The sequence below is a fragment of the Myxine glutinosa genome, chromosome 2, assembly GCF_964187855.1.
Source record: "Myxine glutinosa chromosome 2, kmMyxGlut1.1, whole genome shotgun sequence".
NCBI lineage: Eukaryota > Metazoa > Chordata > Myxini > Myxiniformes > Myxinidae > Myxine > Myxine glutinosa.
Window position 1 is genome coordinate 228,237,595 of NC_136262.1, and position 22,175 is coordinate 228,259,769.

The window sequence follows — 22,175 nt, forward strand, 5'->3', positions numbered from 1 at the left end:
CTAAATGGTCGTTTTAGTAATCCTAGGGTCTAACAAAGTCTGGGTTACCATTAAAAATTGGGCGCACTAGTTGTATAAACAAACCATAGAACTGAAATAAGCCTTCCACTATCCTAGTGGGGGAGGCTTAACGACAAGTTTAAATTAATTATTTCCACATACAAATTATTTGCCATTGGATGAACATTCATCTTCTCATGAGCCCATGACGATATTTCTTATTGCTCGATTCAAACTCAATGTGAGACAAAAATCGATAAACTCGATGGACTTCACTATCCGATCCACTAGCCGGTGACTTCACCCATCGCAGACAGGTCGGTGGTCTCCCTGTCTTCTTCCGTCTCATTTCTGGTCTTGCACCCTCTGCCCTCTCCATGCCTTGTTTCCCCACTGCTCCCCAGGTATCTGCAGCACGTACGTGGTCCACCATCAACCCTCTCCAAGTGAAACTGCCTAAATCCAGAACCACTGCTCATCTCCACTTATTCATTCCTCTCTTTCCCACCTGTGGAACGAACTTCCACACACCGTTCGACATCATTCTTCCCTCCAGGTCTTTAAAACAGCTGCTCACCACCATCTCAGGTTATTCCACATCCAAAGCCATGACCTTTTCTTCTCCTGATAAACCACCCCCAATCCTTCCAAAAGTTTTGCTTTGGTATCCATCTTATCCACCCCCTAACCCTCATGGGTACCTGCATCACTTGTTTGTCCGTCTCCGTCTACCTTCTCCCTCTGCCCTGCTGTTGGCGTTTCCCCTTTCTCCTGCTCTTCCCTTTGTTATGCTGTGTCTTGATCTGTGCTGTGTCTTGATCTGTGCTGTGTCCGAACTCTTCCATTAACCTAGTCCATGCATATTTAAAAACAACCTTCCATCAACCATGGTAGATCATGTTCCCATAAATGCAACTAAACACGTGATGAGGAGTGATGGCCTATCAAGCCTCCAAAGTAATTTGCCGTTCAGTAGGTATGAGTTATCAGAGGCCAGATTGTAATGAAAAGATCGGTATTATGTTAACACTTTGGTACGATGGGTAACAGTGAGTCAGAAACAAAGTATTCACTGCAACCAATGAGAGCCTAATGCGGGCCTGAGACCTTGGAGGCAATAGTGCAAGAAAAACACTTCATTGTACCCTCGCTATTCCATCTCCAGGTGCTGCACGACGTCATTGCCGGGTGCCAAAGGTGATGACACGTGCCGAAAGGGAGTACTCCGTTTTCACTCCATTTGTTTTCTTTCTTGTTGTACACCGCTCCTTTCCTATGCCATCTCCAGGCGCTGCATAACGTCATTGCCGGGCACCGAAGGGGGCTCGACAATGACGCACGCTGAAAGGGAGTACTCAGTTTTCACTCTGGTTGTTTTCTTTCTTGTTGTACACTGCTCCTTTCCTATGCCATCTCCAGGCGCTGCATAACGTCATTGCCGGGCACCGAAAGGGGCTCGACAATGACGCACGCTGAAAGGGAGTACTCAGTTTTCACTCTGGTTGTTTTCTTTCTTGTTGTACACCGCTCCTTTCCTATGCCATCTCCAGGCGCTGCAAAACGTCATTGCCGGGCACCGAAGGGGGCTCGGCAGTGACGCACGCTGAAAGGGAGTACTCAGTTTTCACTCTGGTTGTTTTCTTTCTTGCTTTCTTGTTTTCTTGTTTGTTTGTCCGGGCGATATCTCAGCCATCCTTCGAGCTAGGAAGCTAAAATTTTGGCACAATAGTGAGCAAGTACTTTGTCAAAAATGTTATTTTTGTTTTTGGATTAATCAATTAAGTGATGAGTTATTTAATTATTAGCGATTAATTAAGTACTCATACATTTCCTTTCTCTTCTAGGCAATATCTCAGGCACCTTTTGAGTTAAGAAGCTGATATTTGGACATGCCAATGACCAAGTGATTTGGCTGCAAAGGCTATTTTTGATTTATTGATTAATCAATTAATCAATTAATAGATTAATTATTTAATTATTCGATGAATGACTTAATTAATTTTTTTTTTAAGTTACAGATTCGTATGAAATGGTGGTGGTTTATGTATTCTATTAGCCAATTGATTAACTATTTAATTTTTTCATGATTATTATTGATTTATTTTCATTATTAATCATTTATTTATTTTCTTTCTCATCTGGGCAATATCTCAGGCACCTTTTGAGCTGGGAAGCTAATATTTGGACATGACAGTGACCAGGTGATGTGGCTATAAAGGATATTTTTGATTTATTGATTAATCATTTAATCGATTAATTATATTCATCGATTAATAAAGTAATCACAAAATTTTTTATTAATGACTTTTTAAATTAAATTTCTAAAAGATACATCTTTGGATGAAGCACAAGTGGTTTAGTTATGCTATTAGCCAATTGATTAAGAAAATATTTTATGATTATCTTTTATTGATTTTAATTATGCAATTAATCAATCAATTATTATTGTACACCTCTCCCTCCCAACGCAGTATTTATGAGCTGAACTGTGGTATTGCCGGGCGCCATAGGCGCCCCGGCAATGCCGCGCTTTAGGATATTTAATTATTTGGCATGGGGGCGGTGTACTTTGAATGTGTCTTTACTTGTTTTCTTGTTTGTTTGTCCGGGTGATATCTCAGCCATCCTTTGAGCTAGAAAGCTGAAATTTCGGCACAAAAGTCAGCACGTGCTTTGGCAAAAACGGTATTTTTTTATTTTCTTGATTAATCAATTAATTGCGTAATTGCTTAATTATTATCGATTTATTAATTACTTATTTATTTTCTTTCTTATCTCGGCAATAACTCAGGCACCTTTTGAGGTGCTAAGCTGATATTTGGACATGACAATGACCAAGTGATTTGGCAATAAAGGATATTTTTGATTTATTGATTAATCAATTAATCGATTAATTATTTAATTGCTCCATTAATTACCTAATTAATTAATTTTCAAAAAGTTACAGATTCCGATGAAACAGTGGTGGTTTAGGTATACTACTACCCGATGAATTAATTTTTTTATCATACAATTATTATTTATTTATTTCAATAATGTAATTAATCAATTAAACAATCAATTATAATTGATTGATTAATTGGTTAATGGAATAATTATTGTACACCGCTCCCTCCCAATGCCATCTCTATGTGCTGCACGGCGGCATCGGCGGGTGTCTAAGGTGCTCCAGCAATGCCGTGCGCTGGAGGATATATTATTTATTTATTGTTATTTATTTATTTTTATGCAAAAAGGAAGAGTAGAGATAAAAGGAACAGTAGGGAAAAACAAAACCAAAATTATTTATAATAGTTTACCAATGCAACAAGGTAGCGGTCAAAAGATTGGCCATGATATTCAACAATGAAATACAACTCCAGCCGACAAGGCAGTCAGATTGACTAATTAATGTGCATTTTTACCTCGGCCAACTAATGTGAACAGAAGTTATGTTTTCACTCTTGTTTGAAAACAGGCCTATTAGTTTCACTTTTCATTCCTGATCCGGCCTATTAGTGGATTAGAAATCGTAAACTATTCAGTCTTGCGGAGGTATGAGCCCTACCGAGTGCCACTCTAGTCTGACTATGTTTGTTTGTCAGTCAAATTTGTTTTCGTCGCAACTAAAGGCCTAAACTGTGGAAGTCAAACTAATCGAGGATTTATGAGCTGACACGTTCATTTGAACCACCTGCATCCCAGAAAATGTTAATGGATTTTGCAATATATGTTGATATTTTAATATTGCCATTGTCTCAAATTATGGTGCAGAGGTGAGGTGCTTGTATTTGAGCCGTGTCGTATGGGTTTGATTTCCAACCCAACTATAAACGATCAGATTGCCACCCCGCAGGCGGGGCGTTGAGTCACAAAGTGTGACGATCTCTGAAAGGATGTTATGCTGAGGACAAGTCTGCTAGCATTAGTGGGTGGACGTTGTCTTTTGTGTAGAGTCAGCGAATATTATCACCAGTATCCTCAACAAATTACAAATTCCGACCCACATCACATTCAGCTAAATGTCAGTCTTGGCCAGAAAGACTTGGGCCAAAAACTTTAGGCCCATATGGCTAACCCCAGAGGAAGGTGGGAATAATTGGAGCTGTTAAAGAAGTAATGCATTTTAATATTTCCATTCCAATATACTGCTGAGAGAGGTTTTCAGCCATTTATTTATTATCTCCCACCGCTTTTCTTTTCTATGCTCGACTAGTAGTGTATTTATATTAACTGGATCTCCTTCCGCAGTACTTCATTTACCACCACTCATCTCTGCCCACCCTCCCCCCAACCTCTCCATTGGCATCTCTGTGTCTGTCACCCATGCACGTTTTTCAGGGAGGAAGTGTGGGTAAACAAGCAAAATGGAGCATTTTAATTCATGATCTATCTCCAATTTATACAATCTGCTGTGCCACATGTCCTTCATGCATGTATACAATGTAAAAGGCCACGTGTGAGCTTCAGACGTGGTGAGAAAAAGTGAATTGCTATGTCTCGAAATCCAAACAAAGTTATACCTATGGTACACTATTCGTGTTTTTGCATGGTTATTATAATATTATATAATACTAAAATAATAAGATGCCCCTTTGTGCAAAACAACTGTCAAACCCTGATCAACGGGACGCAAATTTCAAACCGAATATCGAAGTTCACATGAGCTATTCTTGCTGCCTGATGTGTACATTAAAGGCCCACACGATTCAAGCCATTCATTGAAGTTCCATTCTAAAGGCCCTTGCCTGGACCAGTTCAGATAAACAAATATCTGAGATCAAAAACGGCATGATCAACATCCCTGATTTTCTGACTTCAAACGTGCAGATGTGAAGGCACCGTTCCCAATGACTTAACACATATGCAACAAATAACATCAGTATTCTTAACATCGTTCTTCTGTTATGTCTCCTTACATGGCCATCTGCTTCCATGATCTTTCAGACTTTGTCCTTACATGTCCGCCATGTTTGTTTTTCAATTTGAGTCAAATATGTCATTGCGCTAGACTTGAGAGCTATTGGTAACAACTTACAATTCCAGATATTAACAATTATTTACACAAAATACATTACAGAAAATGGAAACAACATAAACACAATGACGTACAATGTCAACACCGATTGCAAGCAAACACAGAATAAGGCCCTCGATTAAAATACCAACGGTTGAAGCAGTTCCGTGTATGCAACGTCTTTCAGAGTTCAATCGTAAAACTAGAAAAGTAAAGTAAACTTCAATCGTAAAGCTAGCGTACAATTGTTAACGATTGCGTAAAAGGCTCCAGAGCACACAATCGAATGCAGAATGATCTCAGATGAGCCATAGGCCTAGCGAGTAATCCGACCACCAAGGGACGCACATTTTAAAAAGGCAAGGATCCAGGGTTAATCACTTGTTTTCCACGGCATCCATCACACGACTCAAATTTCTCTCACTTCACATGAGATGGGCGTTGAGCAAATGTTTCCGATACGCGGTCTTCTGAAAAAACAAAAACGCAACTTTGACACCAGTCGCGGCTGTGAGACTAGCATTACAAGCAAACATCTCATTTAAACAATTCTGTGCAAATTGAAAGCACGCATCCCGGTAAATTTGAGAGCAGACCGTCTAAACTCGACGGTGGTTGTGTCCAGGGCATTAGAGATGCAAACGTAAGTACAAAAAAAATCAATTCAATGCATAATTGAAATGCACAACAGCAAGCCATAGGGAACAGCGTGTTGTTCGTGCCAAGTTCGCCTCGGGATTTATAAACAACACACAAAAGTTATGTTACCACAAAAGGTTTAGAAATGCAAAGGATGAAGAAAAACAAAACCAAAACGATATATGGCAGTTTAAGCATGGAAGACTGTATATAAAGCAGGGGAAGTCAAAACAACTTCGACACGCAAGTGATACCTTTTTACAACTTGGTTGATAATATATAAAAAATAACCACCTTTAGAGGCAATTTTTCCCCGCAAAGCGGGGGTTGGCCTTTTTCGGGAACCGTGGTTGTTGTTGTTTTTTGGTCCCCTTTTTGAAGCAATGTTTTACGGCCGGATGCCCTTCCTGACGCCAACCCTTTTTGCCGCCTTTAACGACAAACAGGGAATTACCAGTGAACTGGTACTCAATTAGCCGACCTCGGAAGGATGACAGGCTGAGTCAACCCCCCTGGCGTTAATTCAGCGATCGACCGGGATTCGAACCCAGGATCCTAGGATCCTAAGCTGGCACCCTAGCCGCTAGCCCAACACCATGGTCAACTTGGTTGATCTTCTCTCAAAATAATTAAAAAATAAGCTTGTAGGATAAAAAATAAGCTCATGTGAAAAATAAATGTGGCGTAAGGTACTCCAAAATGGCCTCGCGACCAAACACCGCCAGCTAGCCTATCGTGCTTCCCACCAAACAATGACCTATAGGAGTTCTTCACCTTCGATTGAGCAAAAAAATTTACACCACTTTTGGTGATCAAAATGATGAGTTAATTGCTCTCAGCATCTACGAGGGGAAAAAAATGGGTGAAAAATATAAAAGCAACACCAAGAAAAAAAAGAAGAAGCATCTCCTGGCAGATGGCAAAAAGTTGATGAAATAATGTTCCGTGAAACTGCCTTCAGTTGTTTAGGCAAAATGGGCACGAATTGCAGATTTCTCTCCCTGAAGGAAAATGAAGCAGTTGCTGCATTTTGTGACAATTCATGGCATTTGTGTGATGCCATTCATCTTGCAGCGTTGAGGATAGGTCAATATTACAACTTATTAATGTAAGACAATAAGATGCAAACTTGCCTGTAAGTTTTTGCTGGATGATCCAGAAATTAATGGTGATAAGGAAAAAGGAGCGTTAGGCAGTTGGGATGAGTGGGGGATGGAGGAGGATACGTACGACATGACGGAGATAGTGAAGTGGTGCAGAATTCTGACATTTGGTGTAGTTATATTAAGTGGACCTTTTTTCTAAGTGTGATTTCATTTGTAGCATACCTTGATCAATTGATTCCATACATTCATGGTTTTGCTCAAGTTTTAGATCGGTAATTTAATTTTATTTACAAGATTGAGGCTCACGGCAGAGCAAGGTGACATAGGGTACGAGAACTGACAGTTGGACACAATAAGCAAGGAAATAAACAAATAGGAAGAGAGGAGTCAAGAGAAGAGATGAGGAAACAACAAACTGCAAGTAAGAGGGTTTAGTTGGTTAGGGTGAATGGGAGCGATGAAGATGGTTGGTATGGAAGTTGAGATGACATGAGATTATGGTGCACCACCTGCTTGATGCCCTGGAGGGAAGAGTAGGATAGAACAGCCACTGGAAGACAGTTGCACATAGAGAAGCAAGGACCACAAAGAGCTGATGTTGTGTGCAGTCATCCTGGATGTTGGAAGTTTGAAAAGGAGGGGTTACTGGAAGAATGCATACTTCCTGTGAAGAGTTGGAGGGCTGAGAGAGCAGGGAGAGCTGTGCCAGAGGATAGGTAGTATAAAATCGAGATATCATCTACCTGTCTGCAATATGTGAGCAATAGACCTTATGCTTCAGAATCATCACGGAATAGTCCAATAATGTTGAGAGCTTAAGATTCCGTGGAGTCCAGGAGAGACAAACATGACGTTGGGGCAGAGCCTATAAAGGACAGCAGTACTCCATTGAGCTGTAGACAAGGCCTTATATATTGTGAGGTCTGATTTTGCAAGGAAAGACGGAGTGATGGAGGATGTAGGCATTTACTCAACTCTGGATTTTGTATCCCACTGATAGGCCAATACTGCAACTGGCGTTGGAAGAATTCTATATGATCAGCCCCGTAGAGGTCATGGCTGCTGGTCAGGTCTATAAATTCGAGAGACTAAACTTCAAAAGACTGATAACGAAATAGATATGCGAGTTTGTTTGATGATCCTGCTTGAGTGATAGTGTGAGAATAAGATTTTCCTGGATTGAAGACCATGGTGATTTGATCAGACATCTAAACATTTCCAGTTCAACAGAGAGTGACACCAGTGGAAGAGGGGATAGGAGGGTACATTGAAAGCAATCCTTCGACTGTGTGAGTAGAGGAAGTCAGAAATCTAGACATGAAGGTAGACTTGTATGCCACAGGTAGAGAGCAGGACGAGCAAAACAAGATACTATAATGTTGACTGTTTCAGGTTCGTCCAAAGAGAACATCCTGGCCTCTTGTTTTGAATTTAGAGCCACCAACTATTGCTGTGACAGGAGCAGCAGCAAATCCAGAGTTGAGTAAATGGGGAAGAATCCAAAGCTATCGTCAGAGATAAAGTTGTTTGAAAACTGGGAAGACTGGACATCAGCAACTTTGCATATAATTGGAAGGAAGCTTACTGATCTGTGACTGATAGGATTAATTTTTTTGGACTCTCATGTGGATGCGAGTGATGCTTGCTCAATCTTTCATGCAGATGGGTGTACAGGAGGAGAGGCTGAATAGTGGAGACAGAGAAGAAGCAAAAGCAGCAGAGCAGGATTTCAGAATATGGGTTTTCATGGTATCTCGATCCATTGTCAAAGCAAGTTCGAGGCTAGACAGACCGTTCTGTACATTCTCAGTTGAGAATCACATTAAGACTTTTAGACAATGGATGGTTTGAGGGGTGGAGAGGATACGATGGGGATAGATTGGGATAGGTTGGATACATGAGATTTGGAGGCAAACACAGAGATAAGGGACTTATCTCTGGTAAAGTCTGCAGACATGCCAATTGAAATAGGGGGGCTTTGGGGGGATGGCAGGAAAGCATATACCAGAGATGAATTTAGCAAGCACCACCATGACTTTGAGGAGGGAGACTTGAGACTTGGAGAGTTCAGCATTGAGATACAAGCAAGATGATGTTTTCTGATTTGCCTCATATGCATTCTCAATCAGCTCCTGGATTCTGTAGTCTATATCCATACATTCATGGCTATTGTCCCTCCAGGTATTCTCTCATTTGAGGGCAGCTTTGCCAAGACAACCTTCCTTCTTCATGATAATGATCTTAGTTGATCTAAAGCAAGTAATACACAAACCATCAACCTTGAGAGTCTCACAGGTAAACACAGGATTTGGATTTGCCTCAGTTTTGCGCTCCATGATAAAACAAAAATGTTTGTGGATGCAGTATTTGAAGATCCATTGATACAGCAGCCACTTCAGTGATGACAGAGGATCCGATTGAGTTAGCTTGTTAAGTTTTGTCTATGATCAGAAGGCTTCTCATGACGTGCTACCTTTATCTATGCCTGATGCCGATTTTCAAGAAGCAAAGGCACAAAGTCTCAAATTGTCAATATTGAAAGGAAATGCACTGCACGTCCCGAGAGGGGTTTGTGGCTCATGCAAAACTAGATTGGTGAAGGATTACAGGTAAGTCCATTCATTGACAAACTGCTACCTCGAGTCTCACCATTGCACCAAAGCCTGCCTGATAATTCTGCCCAACACAAATTAAAGATATGGGAATTACAATAGAACCACCTTTAGAGGCCATTTTGCCCCACAAGGCAGGGGTTGGCCTTTTTCGGGCACCGTGGTCCCCTTTTTTGAAGCAATGATTTACGGCCGGATGCCCTTTCTGCTGCCAACCCTGTTAATGGCCTCTTGCGACACATAGGGAATTACCAGTGAACTGGTACTCAATTTGACAACCTCGGAAGGATGACATGCTGAGTCAACCCCCCTGGTGTTAATTCAGCGATCGACCGGGATTCAAACCCAGGATCCTAGGATCCCAAGCCAGCACCCTAACCGCTAAGCCAACACTAGGCTTATAATTAGAATACATGAGACAATTTATTGTAAAACTTACCAGAGAAATTCATGCTCACTTTGTTGTGACGATCCCCTTAAGACAAGAGCATTCTAGTTCAATTTTTGTATTCTAACATAAGCTGAGGCTCATGGTGGCACATGCATTAAAAGGTGGGAAGATATTGTCATGTCTGAAGCTCCATTAAGACAGGATCGTCAGTGCCGGGACTTTCCGTCCCAGGAGATGGCCCAAACGTTATTTTATTGCACTGCGTTCGATAAATTTTTACAACTTCACCGTTCCCCAAGAATCTTTCAATTGGGCCTAAATTGACGGCAAATGTACATGAAAAACAGATGGCTCAAACCCGTTTTCTTACCTTTTAAAGGGTTTATTTTGAAAAAAAAATAGAAAAAAATAAAAGAAAGAGCACAGGGAAGAGAGGTAGACACTAATAAATCCAGGTGAATCAAAAAGGACACAAAGAGGTAAATGGGAATATTGAAACTTATATACAATGATGATAAATAAGGCAAATCCTAATGCACTAGGCGCTACAGATCACACTTGCAAAACAAGAAAATAATGCAGGCAGGACTTCCCTTTTCTACAGTGCACAGGGTGGATGCAGGGCTAAATCCAGCCCACTTTGAGAACCAGGTGTTAGACAAGAGCCAGCGCCAAAGTCAGTTCAAAGACAAGGTAAAACTGCCACGAGCAGCACCAGTGACGAGTAGCTTCTTCACCAGGCCTCATGACTCCCTTTGTCCTTTTGAGACTGAGGCTTCCTGTTATGCCCTCCATCTTCTTTCTCCTCTTCCAAAAAAACACAGAGCGCTCAGAGCTTTGGTCGATTCCCCAGAGGCAAAGCCACAATCAAAGTCTCCTCACAAAACTCCTCCGTGAACAGTTGGTTTGTGCTCGTCCTCTCACATGAGATTTCCTGATCTTTCTAAAAACACATGAGGCCTCTTCTTCCTCCTTGTTTCCAGGTCTCTCGAGTTCCATCCTTCCTCCTCCAAGCGAGGTCTCTGCTCCTGGGCAGAGTTATACTATGGCCATGCCAAAAAAAATGCACAATGGCACTTCCTGCTCCTCAGCACATTACGCTGCCATGGCTGACACATACTGGCCAGACAGATTATGATGGCCTTTCAAACACATGTAACACGTGTGCCTCTGTCATGGGAATTCTCACATAGCCCCGCCCACAAACAAGGTGTTTACCCCCACAAAATTAATGTATAACCTGTCTATAAATTACATACGCTGCCTCCTCAGCATCATGTGTAACAAACAACCTACTCTGCAAGGTCCCAGTTATGTGACAATCTAACCTACTCGAAAAACAATGAACTATACTACACTTCCCACAGTCTAGCTGTGGAACTGCCCACATCCACCCTTGCATGAAACAATATGTTATTTTTGCCTTTTGCTTTTTTTATTATTTACAGAAGCGAGGCTCATGGAAGAGCAAGGTAGATTTGACAGTGGGACAAACATCAAGGGAATGAAAGAACAGGAAAAGAGGAAATGGACGAGGACAGAAATATCGAAACTAGCAACAAGAAAGATGACAAACTCGACAAATCAACAAAGTATATAGAATTTGGCATCAGGGTCAAAAGATCATGAATCCTCTCATCATGGAAGCTGCTTGCTTTGGGTTCCTCAAAGTTAACGAGATACTTTTCTTTGAACTTGTATACAGAGACGTTCAATGGCAAACCATTTATTTTGTATATTCGTTGTTCTGTTTTTCATTCAGACCTAAATATGATCCTCCTTTCTTTGTTATTTTCTCATTAACATAGTGGAAACAAAAAAAATACACAACACAACATGCATTTTAAAGGCCATTTTCCCTGCTAGAGCGGGGGTTAGCCTTGCGGTCCCCATGACAATCTTCTACATTTACCCCTATTTTCTGCATCTCTCCTTGTTAACCCCATTGCCCGCATTTCTTCTTCCACCATCTTTAGCCAAGTCTTTTTCGGTCTTCCCCGTCCTCTGCTTCCTTCTACATTCATTTCCATCACTCTTCTCAACCAGTCACTTTCATCCTTCCTCAACACATGACCAAACCATCTCAACCTGTTCCTCTTCACAGCATCAATCACAGGCTCTATTCCCATCATCTTTCACAATTCATCATTTGTCTTCCTCTCTCTCAACGATACTCCACACATCCACCGAACCATTCGCATTTCCATCCTTTCCAACCTTCGTTGCTGCTCTACGTTTATTACCCATGTCTCGCTCCCATAAATCATAACACTTCTCACACATGCAGCATACACCTTTCCCTTCAGCTTCAACGACACTCCCCTCATCATCAGCATGCCACCCAGTTCCCGAAACTTCTTCCATGCACATCTCACTCGAGCAACCGTTGCCGAGTCTGATCCACCTTCTCCATTCAGCATGTCTCCGAGGTAGCAAAATGTTTTCACACCTTCCAGCTTCACGCCATCTCCAAGATCCAACTCAACATTTCCTCCATCTGCAGCTCCCTCTGTGCACACCTTACATTTGAATGTAGCTGCCACACTGGTTAATGACCCTCTCAGACCACTACATTTTTGATGAACCCACTCAGCGCACATTGTACATTGAATGGAGTTCACTCCGACACCCTTCCTACACACAGCACAGGGCCACTTCCCAGTTCTTTCCACCTCACCACATGCTTTACCACTTGCCATCACCTTCGTCTTTCCGATATTCACCTTCAGACCTTTTGTCTCCATACATTCCTTCCACGTGTTCATCTTTTCCTTCAGTCCATCCATACTTTCCACAATCAACACCAGATCATCTGCATACAACAACTCCCACGGTAAACCCTCCTTTACGTTCTGAGCCAGCACCTCCATCACAGCTACAAATAGTAATGGACTTAGTACCAACCCCTGATGCACTCCCACCTTCACCTCAAACTCACCACTGTTCCCGTCCTTCGTCCTTACAGCTGTGCACGCTCTTTTGTACATTGCCATCACTACTCTGATCAACCATTCCTCCACTCCTAACTTCCTCAATGCCCATGTCAATACTTTGCATGGAACCCTATCGAATGCTTTCTCCAGATCAACAAACCCAAGAAACAACTTCTTCCTCTTCTCCATGTACTTCTCCTGCAACTGCCTCACAATGAAAAGCGCGTCTGTCGTTCCTCTTCCTGGCATGAATCCAAACTGCATTTCGTCGATCTTCACTTTCTTCCTTATCCTCCTCTCCAACACCCTTTCCAATACCTTCATTCCATGCTCCAATAACTTTATCGCTCGGTACGAGCCACACTCCAGAGGGTCACCTTTCCCCTTGTATAGAGGGATGAGGGTACTCAGTTCCCAATCCACTGGAATGCGGCCTTCTTTCACCACCAGATTACAGATCTCTGTCATTCTCTTCACACCACAACTTCCTGCTGCCTTCAACATATCTCCCACAACTCCCGTCGGCCCTCCCGCTTTTCTACCCCTCATTGCTTTTATCGCTTCCTCAACTTCCTTCTCAGTTAGCTTCTCTGCCGGTCCTATAACAGGGTTACTCTCTATGTTGCCATCCCATTCATTCTCTGTATTCAACAGCATTTCCATATATCTTTTCCATCTTCCTTTAATTCCATCTGGGTCGACAACGATTTGTCCCACTTCATCCTTCAAGCAACTCACCCCCATCACATCACACCTCTCTTTCGCTATCTGCTTTGCAATCCTGAATACTGCTTTCTGACCCTCTTCCGAATCCAAGCGTTCTCCGAACATTTTCCTACATGCCTCCTGCACCTTTGCTACCTCTTTCTTTGCAGCCTTCCTGGCTGCCTTATAACTTTCATGCTCTGCTGTTTCTGCTCCCGTACCCTTCGCCTTCTGCCACTCCTTGAACTTCTTCCTCTTCTAACTTGGATTTGGAAATTCTTGGAAATTCTAACTTGGAACTTGGAAACAAAAAAAATAATAAACAAAAATAAAAAGGAAAACAAGAACTACACTTGGTAGAGAGCATACCTCCGCCAGGCTGAACAGTTTACGTTTTGTATCCCACTGATAGGCCAGATCCGGATTCGTACCTGAACCAAAATCGAATCGGCTCGTTCTTGCCACCTCATCAACTCATCCACCAAGTTTTGTTATAACTCGTCAAAAACTTTTTGAAATATCATGCTCTATACCATTTTTAGCCCGGTCTCTCAATGGTGAAGAATCAGTTAAACAATTAAAAAATTCTCGGAACCAGAATCTTCACCAAATTGAATCAATTCATCCTTGTCAAAACTCCCACCCTGTCCACAAAAGTTTCGTACAAATCCGTCCATAACTTTTTGAGATATTGTGTTATATATCGTTTTGAGCCGTATCTCTCAATGTTGAAAAATCACTTTAAAAATTGTAGTATCTGGATCTGGATCTTCACCAAAATCTAATCACTTTGTCCTTGTCACACATCCAGCGTCTCCATAAATTTCATCTGAATCTGTCCACAACTGAGATATCCTTCTCACAAGCAAACAGACAGACATGGATGAAAACATAACCTCTGTCCACCTTCCGTTGTGGAGGTAACCATAGATAGATCACTTCCAGTTCAGGGACTGTCCATGTGGATGGTGAAATATGCAGCTGCTCATTTCCACCTCACGAAAGCCGAGTTTTCCGAACCAGAATCATCCTGTTTTGTTTATGTCCTTCGTCAATTTTTGCTGGTTCGTCACATTGCAATATTTCATGTTAATATATGAGAAAACAAACACGACATAATAACAACAAGAAAGAGCCATCAGAGATTGCAGACCATTGCCAGGATGTTTTCAGTGGTTTTTAAAGCTTTTGTGTTAAAAACAAATATGGCGGCCGAACCACGTGACTGATGACGTCATCATTATTTTTTTTCTCCACCAATTTATCCCTAGATGACGCTCAATAAATTTCATCTTGATCGGATGAAATTTTGTACTTGTGGAATTATGACGTCATAATGGAGGCACCTATGACATCATCATTAACATATTTTATTCCCCATGGAGAGTTCTTTACAATGAGCCATGTCTCAATTTTTTCTATGCAGCACTTTCAGAGATATAGAGGTGCAAAGTTTTTCGGTTTTTCCAAGATGGCGGCCGACCCACGTGAACTATGACATCATAAAAAAAAATCTCCACCAATGTATCCCTAGATGACGCTCAATAAATTTCATCATGATCGTAGGAAGTTTTGTACTTGTCGAATTATGACGTCATAATGGAGGCACCTATGACATAATCATTAACATATTTTATTCCCCATGGAGAGTTCTTTACAATGAGCCGTCTCAATTTTTTCGATGCGGCGCTTTCGGGGGTATAGAGGTGCATATTTTTTCGGTTTTTCCAAGGTGGCGCCCTTACCACGTGACTTGTGACGTCATAATTATCATTACAAAATTATACAGGTGGAGTTGCACCTATGGTCGAAATTTCCTGTCAATCGGACCAACGGTTGCCGAGAAAATCATATTTATTCTGTGCGGACAAACAGACAAACAAACAAACAAACAGACAAACAAACAAACAGACAAACAAACAAACAGACAAACAAACAAACAAACAAACAAACGGACCAAAATGCAATACCCATTCCTCCTGTGAGGGTAATAATACCGAAGCTTTTCGTGCTGTACTCCTCAAGGCGATTTACAGCAAAATACCGGAACAGCCGAACAGGTGAGAAATATTGCATTTATAGCATGTCTATGTAACAGCAGCACCGATTGGTGCATCAGTCATGACATCATTGGTATTCTGAACGCCCATTGGTGAACTCAGTCACCACTATCCCTGGCTCTGATTGGTTGGAGCGGAATTGTTCGCGATGATGCACCATATGCATCATATACCTTGGAGGGAGTAGGGATGGGGTTACCTCAAAGCTGGGGACTCACCATTTGCAGACAGACATACCATGGAGAGCAGTCAGGGAAACACCTTTAATCATTCTGTGTTGAAAGAGAATGAGAGAATGTACAAATTCCTTTTAACGACACAATACAGGGTCCGTGTAATGGATGAAGGTTGCTTCTAACATACGTAGATGTAACGTACTCCGAACTCGGCTCAATATCTTAAACATAACTGCGTTGTACTGTTGTGCACAATCGGGGTTGGCAGCCAGGTGTTGTGCAATGGCAGAAGACGAAGAAGAAGAAATGGCCGACAGTCCTTGAACATTCTTGCATGCTCGTACCGGTTGAGTCCTCGTTCCCAAGTTCTTTGCTCGAATCGCCAGGGGGACATGCTGTTTGATACGATCAGCCAACCTATGGGTTGTGCAGCCCACGTACCGAGCTTCACATCGGCACTTATAACTCATATATAACATTGCTGATTTGTGAGGTGGGCAGCACATCCTTGTTGACTGATATGAGCAGATGGTGAGAAGTGAAGATTACTCGAGGTTGCACAGCCAGGTACGCGTTTGATACCATATGTTTGATTTGTTCTTCAAACCTTCATGATGATTGTCCTTTCCATGGCATCCTGATATATACCAGACATTTGTCAGGACCAAACTTGTGTTCCTTTGTTTTGTTGAGACACTTGTGCACATATCTCTTGATTGTATACTCCGGATAACCATTGTCACCGAGTATATTCATGATTTTGAGGGCCATCTCTCTGGACATATCTCGTGCTTTTGATGCTGTATGGCATCCTTGCTCTCCTTGCTCTCCAAACTGTCTGCCTATGCCATCCAAATCTAACTCGACACATGGCTTACTGACATCCTCTATTCTCGTAGCCAGGGTGTGGCTCTCAACGGAATCTTTTCATCTCCTCTCCCTGTCAAGGCTAGAGTGCCTCAAAGCAGTGTTCAGATCCCAGTCCTAATCATGTTCCTCTGGAAAATCCTCTTTATCTATTTGCTAGTGACCACCCTCTGCCATGACATCCTTCATCCTACAGACAGACAGGCTGCGGTATCTTCCTTCTCTTCAGACTTAAAAAAAAAAATCACAAGCTGGTCAAACGCTTGGAATATGTCTCTATCAATCCTGAAAAATCTCACACACTCAATATTTCTCTCTGAAAGGACCGTCTGGCAAACCCTCACATTACTCTCTTAAAGTAAAACCCAAAAGCTCAGACCACCTCGATGCTAATCCATCCTTTGATACCCTACAAAATGAATATGATGTGGCTTTTTCCAATTTCCAATTTATAAAGCGGCTAATTTTGCAATTAAAATTAGAAATATTCTTATTTGTCACGATTAGCCGTGACACCAGAAAGTCGACCGCCAAATCTGTATCGTCTACGATAACTAAAACGGCGAATAATTTTCGAATTTCTACAAATATCCTGGGTTGATGTGTCCTTGGTGGTTGTCGTAAAACAGTTTCCCAACCTGTGGTACGCGTACCACTAGTGGTACGCGAGGGCCTTCCAGGTGGTTCGCGACTCAACCTTTAAAAAAAATGATTTGGCCTGATAATTTTTTTATTTCTGATTTCTGATATATTTCATGATTTCCGATGTGCTGTGAGCAAAGTTATGCCCTGCATCGACCAGCTGGTGGAGAAGAAACAGATGCAGCCCTCGCATTAAATTGAAATAAGCCTGATATCTTATCGAATTGAGTTTTTCTGGAACCAGGTGGTACGCAGATTGAGTTTTTCTGAAACCAGGTGGTACGCGGCGACGGCACGGGACCTCCAAGTGGTACTCGATCAGAAAACGGTTGGGAAACTCTGTCGTAAAACAAACTGAGATGGTTTCATACTACACCAATGGCCGAGAGATCCGAGGGTTGACAGAAATTGGACGAGGTTTCTTTGAAATACCCGAGTGTGGATCAGGCCTACAAAATTTGCTTTTGTGCTCAGAACATTTTACAGAGCACTGTTAGGAAATAACAGAGATGGCTATAGATATTGCGGTTATCTGCTATGATTAAGCGGAAGAAACAGCTGGCGCTCAAAACTGTAAGACCATCTCGACAGAGCTACCAGCAGTGAATCAAACACCTGTGTTGGCCTGCCGGCGACAGATCTCACTTCGCCACCATCCCTCCTTTCCACCTCCACTCGGGTGGGACTTCAACACGGCATGAACACAGCATGGACACGGCATGACACAGCACGGACACTACGGTGGGACATGACGCGGCACTGATAAAATGGTGGGACATGACACAGCATGACCATAGACACAAGTGGTGTCCCAGGAAAGTATGAAACAGGACAATCCTGTAACATACAGGACAACGGGTCAGCCTGCTACGGTGGGACAAAGCATTCATCGCCCATTTGGTCGGCGACGTCTGAGCGTGCCTGGGCAGTGTTCATGTCGTGTTATGTTGTGTCGTGTCCGTGCCATGTCCATACTGTGTCGTGCCCGTACTGTATTGTGTTTGTTTCATGTCCGTAGTGTGTTGTGCCATATTTCTTCTGGAGTAATACAACTGATTTATCAATTAATACAAAATCCCTGATAAACCGTCAATTGAACGGAAAAACAAAACCTACCAATCTATTATGCACATGTGACCGACGATTCCATCTTCACTCACGCCATGTTCATCTGAATGACTCACACAAGTCTTGAAACTATACAGCTCAACAATTCCCCCAAAAGCGTTTCCATCACTAATCTTGCCTCAAATAGTTTCTTTAAAATCCCACTGATCAGTTTCAACATACCGAGAACCTTCAGAGTTGCTAATGATGTTGGAAGGGGTATCGGAACCCAAGCTCGAAATACACTGTTCTCTATGTAAAGCCGCCATTTGGATCAAGGTGAGTTCATAGTGTGATGCCACTGGTGAAATCGAAAATCGACACTTTAGACAAAATCAACACTTTTTTTTAACACTTTGTAGCAATTTTTTCCCCTTCAAATTAGACTGTGATTAATGATTTTCAATGGTTTTCAGAAGAAAAAAAAATGTGCCTGGTTCCCCTTTATCAATCAATTACACTTCAACATTGGCCTCCAAAGTCAGCTGCCAAATAAGCATCCTCCATCATGCAAAGTCCTTCCTTCCTTGGCACACCTAAACTCCTATTCACCTACAAGGCCTTCATCTGCAGCTTTATGGAGTACTGTTCTCCCCTCTGGGCTGGCTCCCCTGCCTCACATCTTGCTTCGCCATCACAGACAGGTTGGTGGCCTCTGTGTCTTCTACCGCCTCCTTTCTGGTCTTTCACCCTCTGCTCTTTCTCTGCTTTGTCCCCTACAGGTTTCTACAAGGTGCACACGGTCCACCATCAATCCCCCTTCAGTGAAGCTATACCTAAATCCAGGATCACTGCTCACCTCCACTCATTTGTTCCTCTTTTCTCCCATATGTGGAATCAACTTCGACATCCTCTTCAATCGCATTGGTCCCTCCAGATTTTCAAGACAGCTGTTCACCACCATCTCAGAACATTTCTAACCCAAAACCATGAGCTTTACTTTCCTCGTTAATTCCTCACCCAAATTGCTCCTAATTTACCAGCTTTTCCACCTTGGAGTTTCCTTCTCCATGCATGCGTGTTTTGCATCCTGTTTTTGTTTGTTACGTCCTGATCCGTTCAATGCGCTCGCTCTTCCACGAGCCTCGACGATGTATGCATAAAAATAAAAATAAATAGAAAAAATACCAGCAAAATCGGTAAAGATGTTTTCTCCATCTTCCTCTAAAAACATCAAAGTACCAAAGGAAATGACAAAATGGTATAAAAATCATGCGAGCAAGGCCAACACTTAGGCCTCTTGACAACTTTTATCGACAATAGGTTTTCTTTCTATGCAATATTGAGGCTCGTGGAAGAGTGAGATGACAAAGGACAAAAAGGAAAGAATTGACAGTGGAGCAGCGGAGCCACAGTTTGACACAATAAGCAAGGGAATGAATGAACAGGAAAAGAGGAGAGTGATACGATTGGAGGAAATACAGCAACCTGTTACCCTCCTGACTATTGCTTCAACCATTATGGTCAACAGGTTAAGCTAATTATGACAAATCATCTCGCCTTGAAATGCCACTCCAATTTCCATGTAGTTTTGAGGAAACGTTATTCAGTTGTGTCCCACACTTGTCCTGCCCACTCATTTGCTTAAGGTGACAAAGAAAAAGAAGTCATTGCAGAAAAAAGAAGATTGCGGCCTGTAGCAATTTTTCTTTTTTTGTACAGCCACAAATCAAGTCTGTTCAGAAAATGAACTTCGTATGGTATTAGCACGGACGATGCATCAATGACCCGGAAACAGGTGAAGGGTCAACCAGACAGAGTGGCTAACAAATCAAGGCTACAGCTCTTGCTCAACCATAATTGGGGCACTTACATACCATACCTGCCAGGTAGTGATCCAAATTTTTTTAATCCTGGTCAGGTTTGTTTTATTACAAGCAGAATAATTCCCCTTGAGAAACACTACCATACAGGTGGAAAATGCTCTTCTTTACTTTTCCCCCATTTTTTTTTACAATCCATGCACATATTCCGAAGCCTGATGGAAGTTCCAAGTAAGAATAACTTGTACTGACAACTGTCGCATAATGAAGGCCCGAAATCTAAACCCTTATGCTTGACCTTTCAAAATCCAGTTTTTGCCAAATGTATACTGTATATGCATTTTGAAAAGTGCTTCACCTGTTTGATTCGCAATACGTACCATTATTCCCGTGAGCAGGCAGACACCTTTCCCACAATATGTATGGGGTACAATGTCCCCGTAGCCAATGGACAGAAATGTGATGGAGATGAGCCACATGGCACTCAGGAAGTTGCTTGATACATCCTGTCTGTCGTGGTACCTGAACAGGGAGAACATACAACAGGCTGTTGATTGAAAATGCATGCAGGGCATCTGCTGATATTTCAAAACACACCTTCGTTTAAATGGGATCAACATTCCACATACGAAGTACATTGCTATATATTTTATGGAGCTTAGCAGTGAATAGATTGCAAAACAATTACTACAAACACCACACACACACACACACACACACACACACACACACACACACACACACACACACACACACACACACACACACACACACACACACACACACACACACACACACACACACACACACACACACACACACACACACACCAAAATATGTAACCAATTGTAGGCCCAAATATGTAGTAATTACTGAAAATCTTTAGACTTATGCAAGAGCTTTCAAGTGAAAAGCTTTGGGCAATTCTCAAATGTACGTACACTCACTATACAACATTAGTTTACCGATACCTGAGATATATTTACACAATCGGTAGTTAGGATTTTGCATGTTCTCTGAGATCATGGGCTCCAAGGATATCCTGGAGATATGCACACTCGTCTCTGAGCTGTCTTGCCTGGTTTTGAATCTGGTCCCAGCAATAAAATGTCAACCTGGTGATTCACATCCAGTACCATACATCAATGTGTGGTGTGCACCATTTATCAAAAAGGCATTAGCCTGGGGAATCCGTCTATGATCCGGATCATAAATGTACCAAGTTCACAACTTGAAAGATCCTTCAGTGTCTTTTGTGAAGAGTAGGTGAATTATCACTGAGACGGTGAACAAATTGCTGCTCTGAGTGGCTGCTTGGAAGGCAATGGCAAACTACCCTAACCCTAACAACCCTTGCCATGAGACTACTCTGGCAGCATTGACGTTCTGTAAAGAGGATGGTACATGTATGATCATGAAGATGATGATCATATAAGGGTATCTACAGTGCATTCAGAAAGTATTCAGACCCCATCACCTTTTTCACATTTTGTTATGTTGCAGCCTTATGCTGAAATCGTTTAAATTCATTTTTTCCCTCATCAATCTACACTCAATACCCCATAATCACAAAGAGAAAATAGGATTTTAGAAAGTTTTGCAAATTTATTAAAAAGAAAAAACTGAAATATCACTTTGACATAAGTATTCATCCCCTTTGCTATGACACTTGAAATTTAGCACAGGTGCCTCCCATTTCTCTTGATCATCCTTGAGATCTACACCTACACCAAATAAGCTGCAACATACAATATTATATCTTGAATTATGAGGTGTGGCAATAATACATTAAAAAATATCCCATTTGATAATAATGGGATGAAATTGTTGTCATGGGCACCGTTTTCTCTTTGCCACGTGGAACTTTTTTTCTTTTCCACGTGGGATTTTTCTCATTATCATGTGGGATTTTTCTCTTTGCCACATGGGACCTTTCTCTTTGCCACGTGGGACTTTTCTCTTTGCCACGTGGGACTTTTCTCTTTGCCACGTGGGACTTTTCTCTTTGCCACGTAGGACTTTTCTCTTTGACACGTGGGACTTTTCTCTTTGACACGTGGGACTTTTCTCTTTGACACGTGGGACTTTTCTCTTTGACACGTCGTACTTCCCTCTTTGCCACATGGGACTTTTCTCTTTGCCACATGGGACCTTTCTCATTGCCACGTGGGACTTTTC

The 22,175-nt window shown here is 42.0% G+C and overlaps 2 protein-coding genes across 2 annotated transcripts in view; one reads left to right on the top strand and one right to left on the bottom strand.

The window, feature by feature from the left end:
* Positions 1-22,175, bottom strand: part of LOC137420761 (small conductance calcium-activated potassium channel protein 2-like) — a 475,474-nt gene that overhangs the window by 190,475 nt on the left and 262,824 nt on the right. The window contains exon 4 of the mRNA XM_068106101.2: positions 20,378-20,519. Within this exon, the coding sequence (XP_067962202.2) occupies positions 20,378-20,519 (142 nt within the window). The remainder of the gene's footprint in view (positions 1-20,377; positions 20,520-22,175) is intronic.
* MYO5A (myosin VA) overlaps positions 1-22,175 on the top strand; it is an 808,830-nt gene that overhangs the window by 118,124 nt on the left and 668,531 nt on the right. The window lies entirely within an intron of this gene.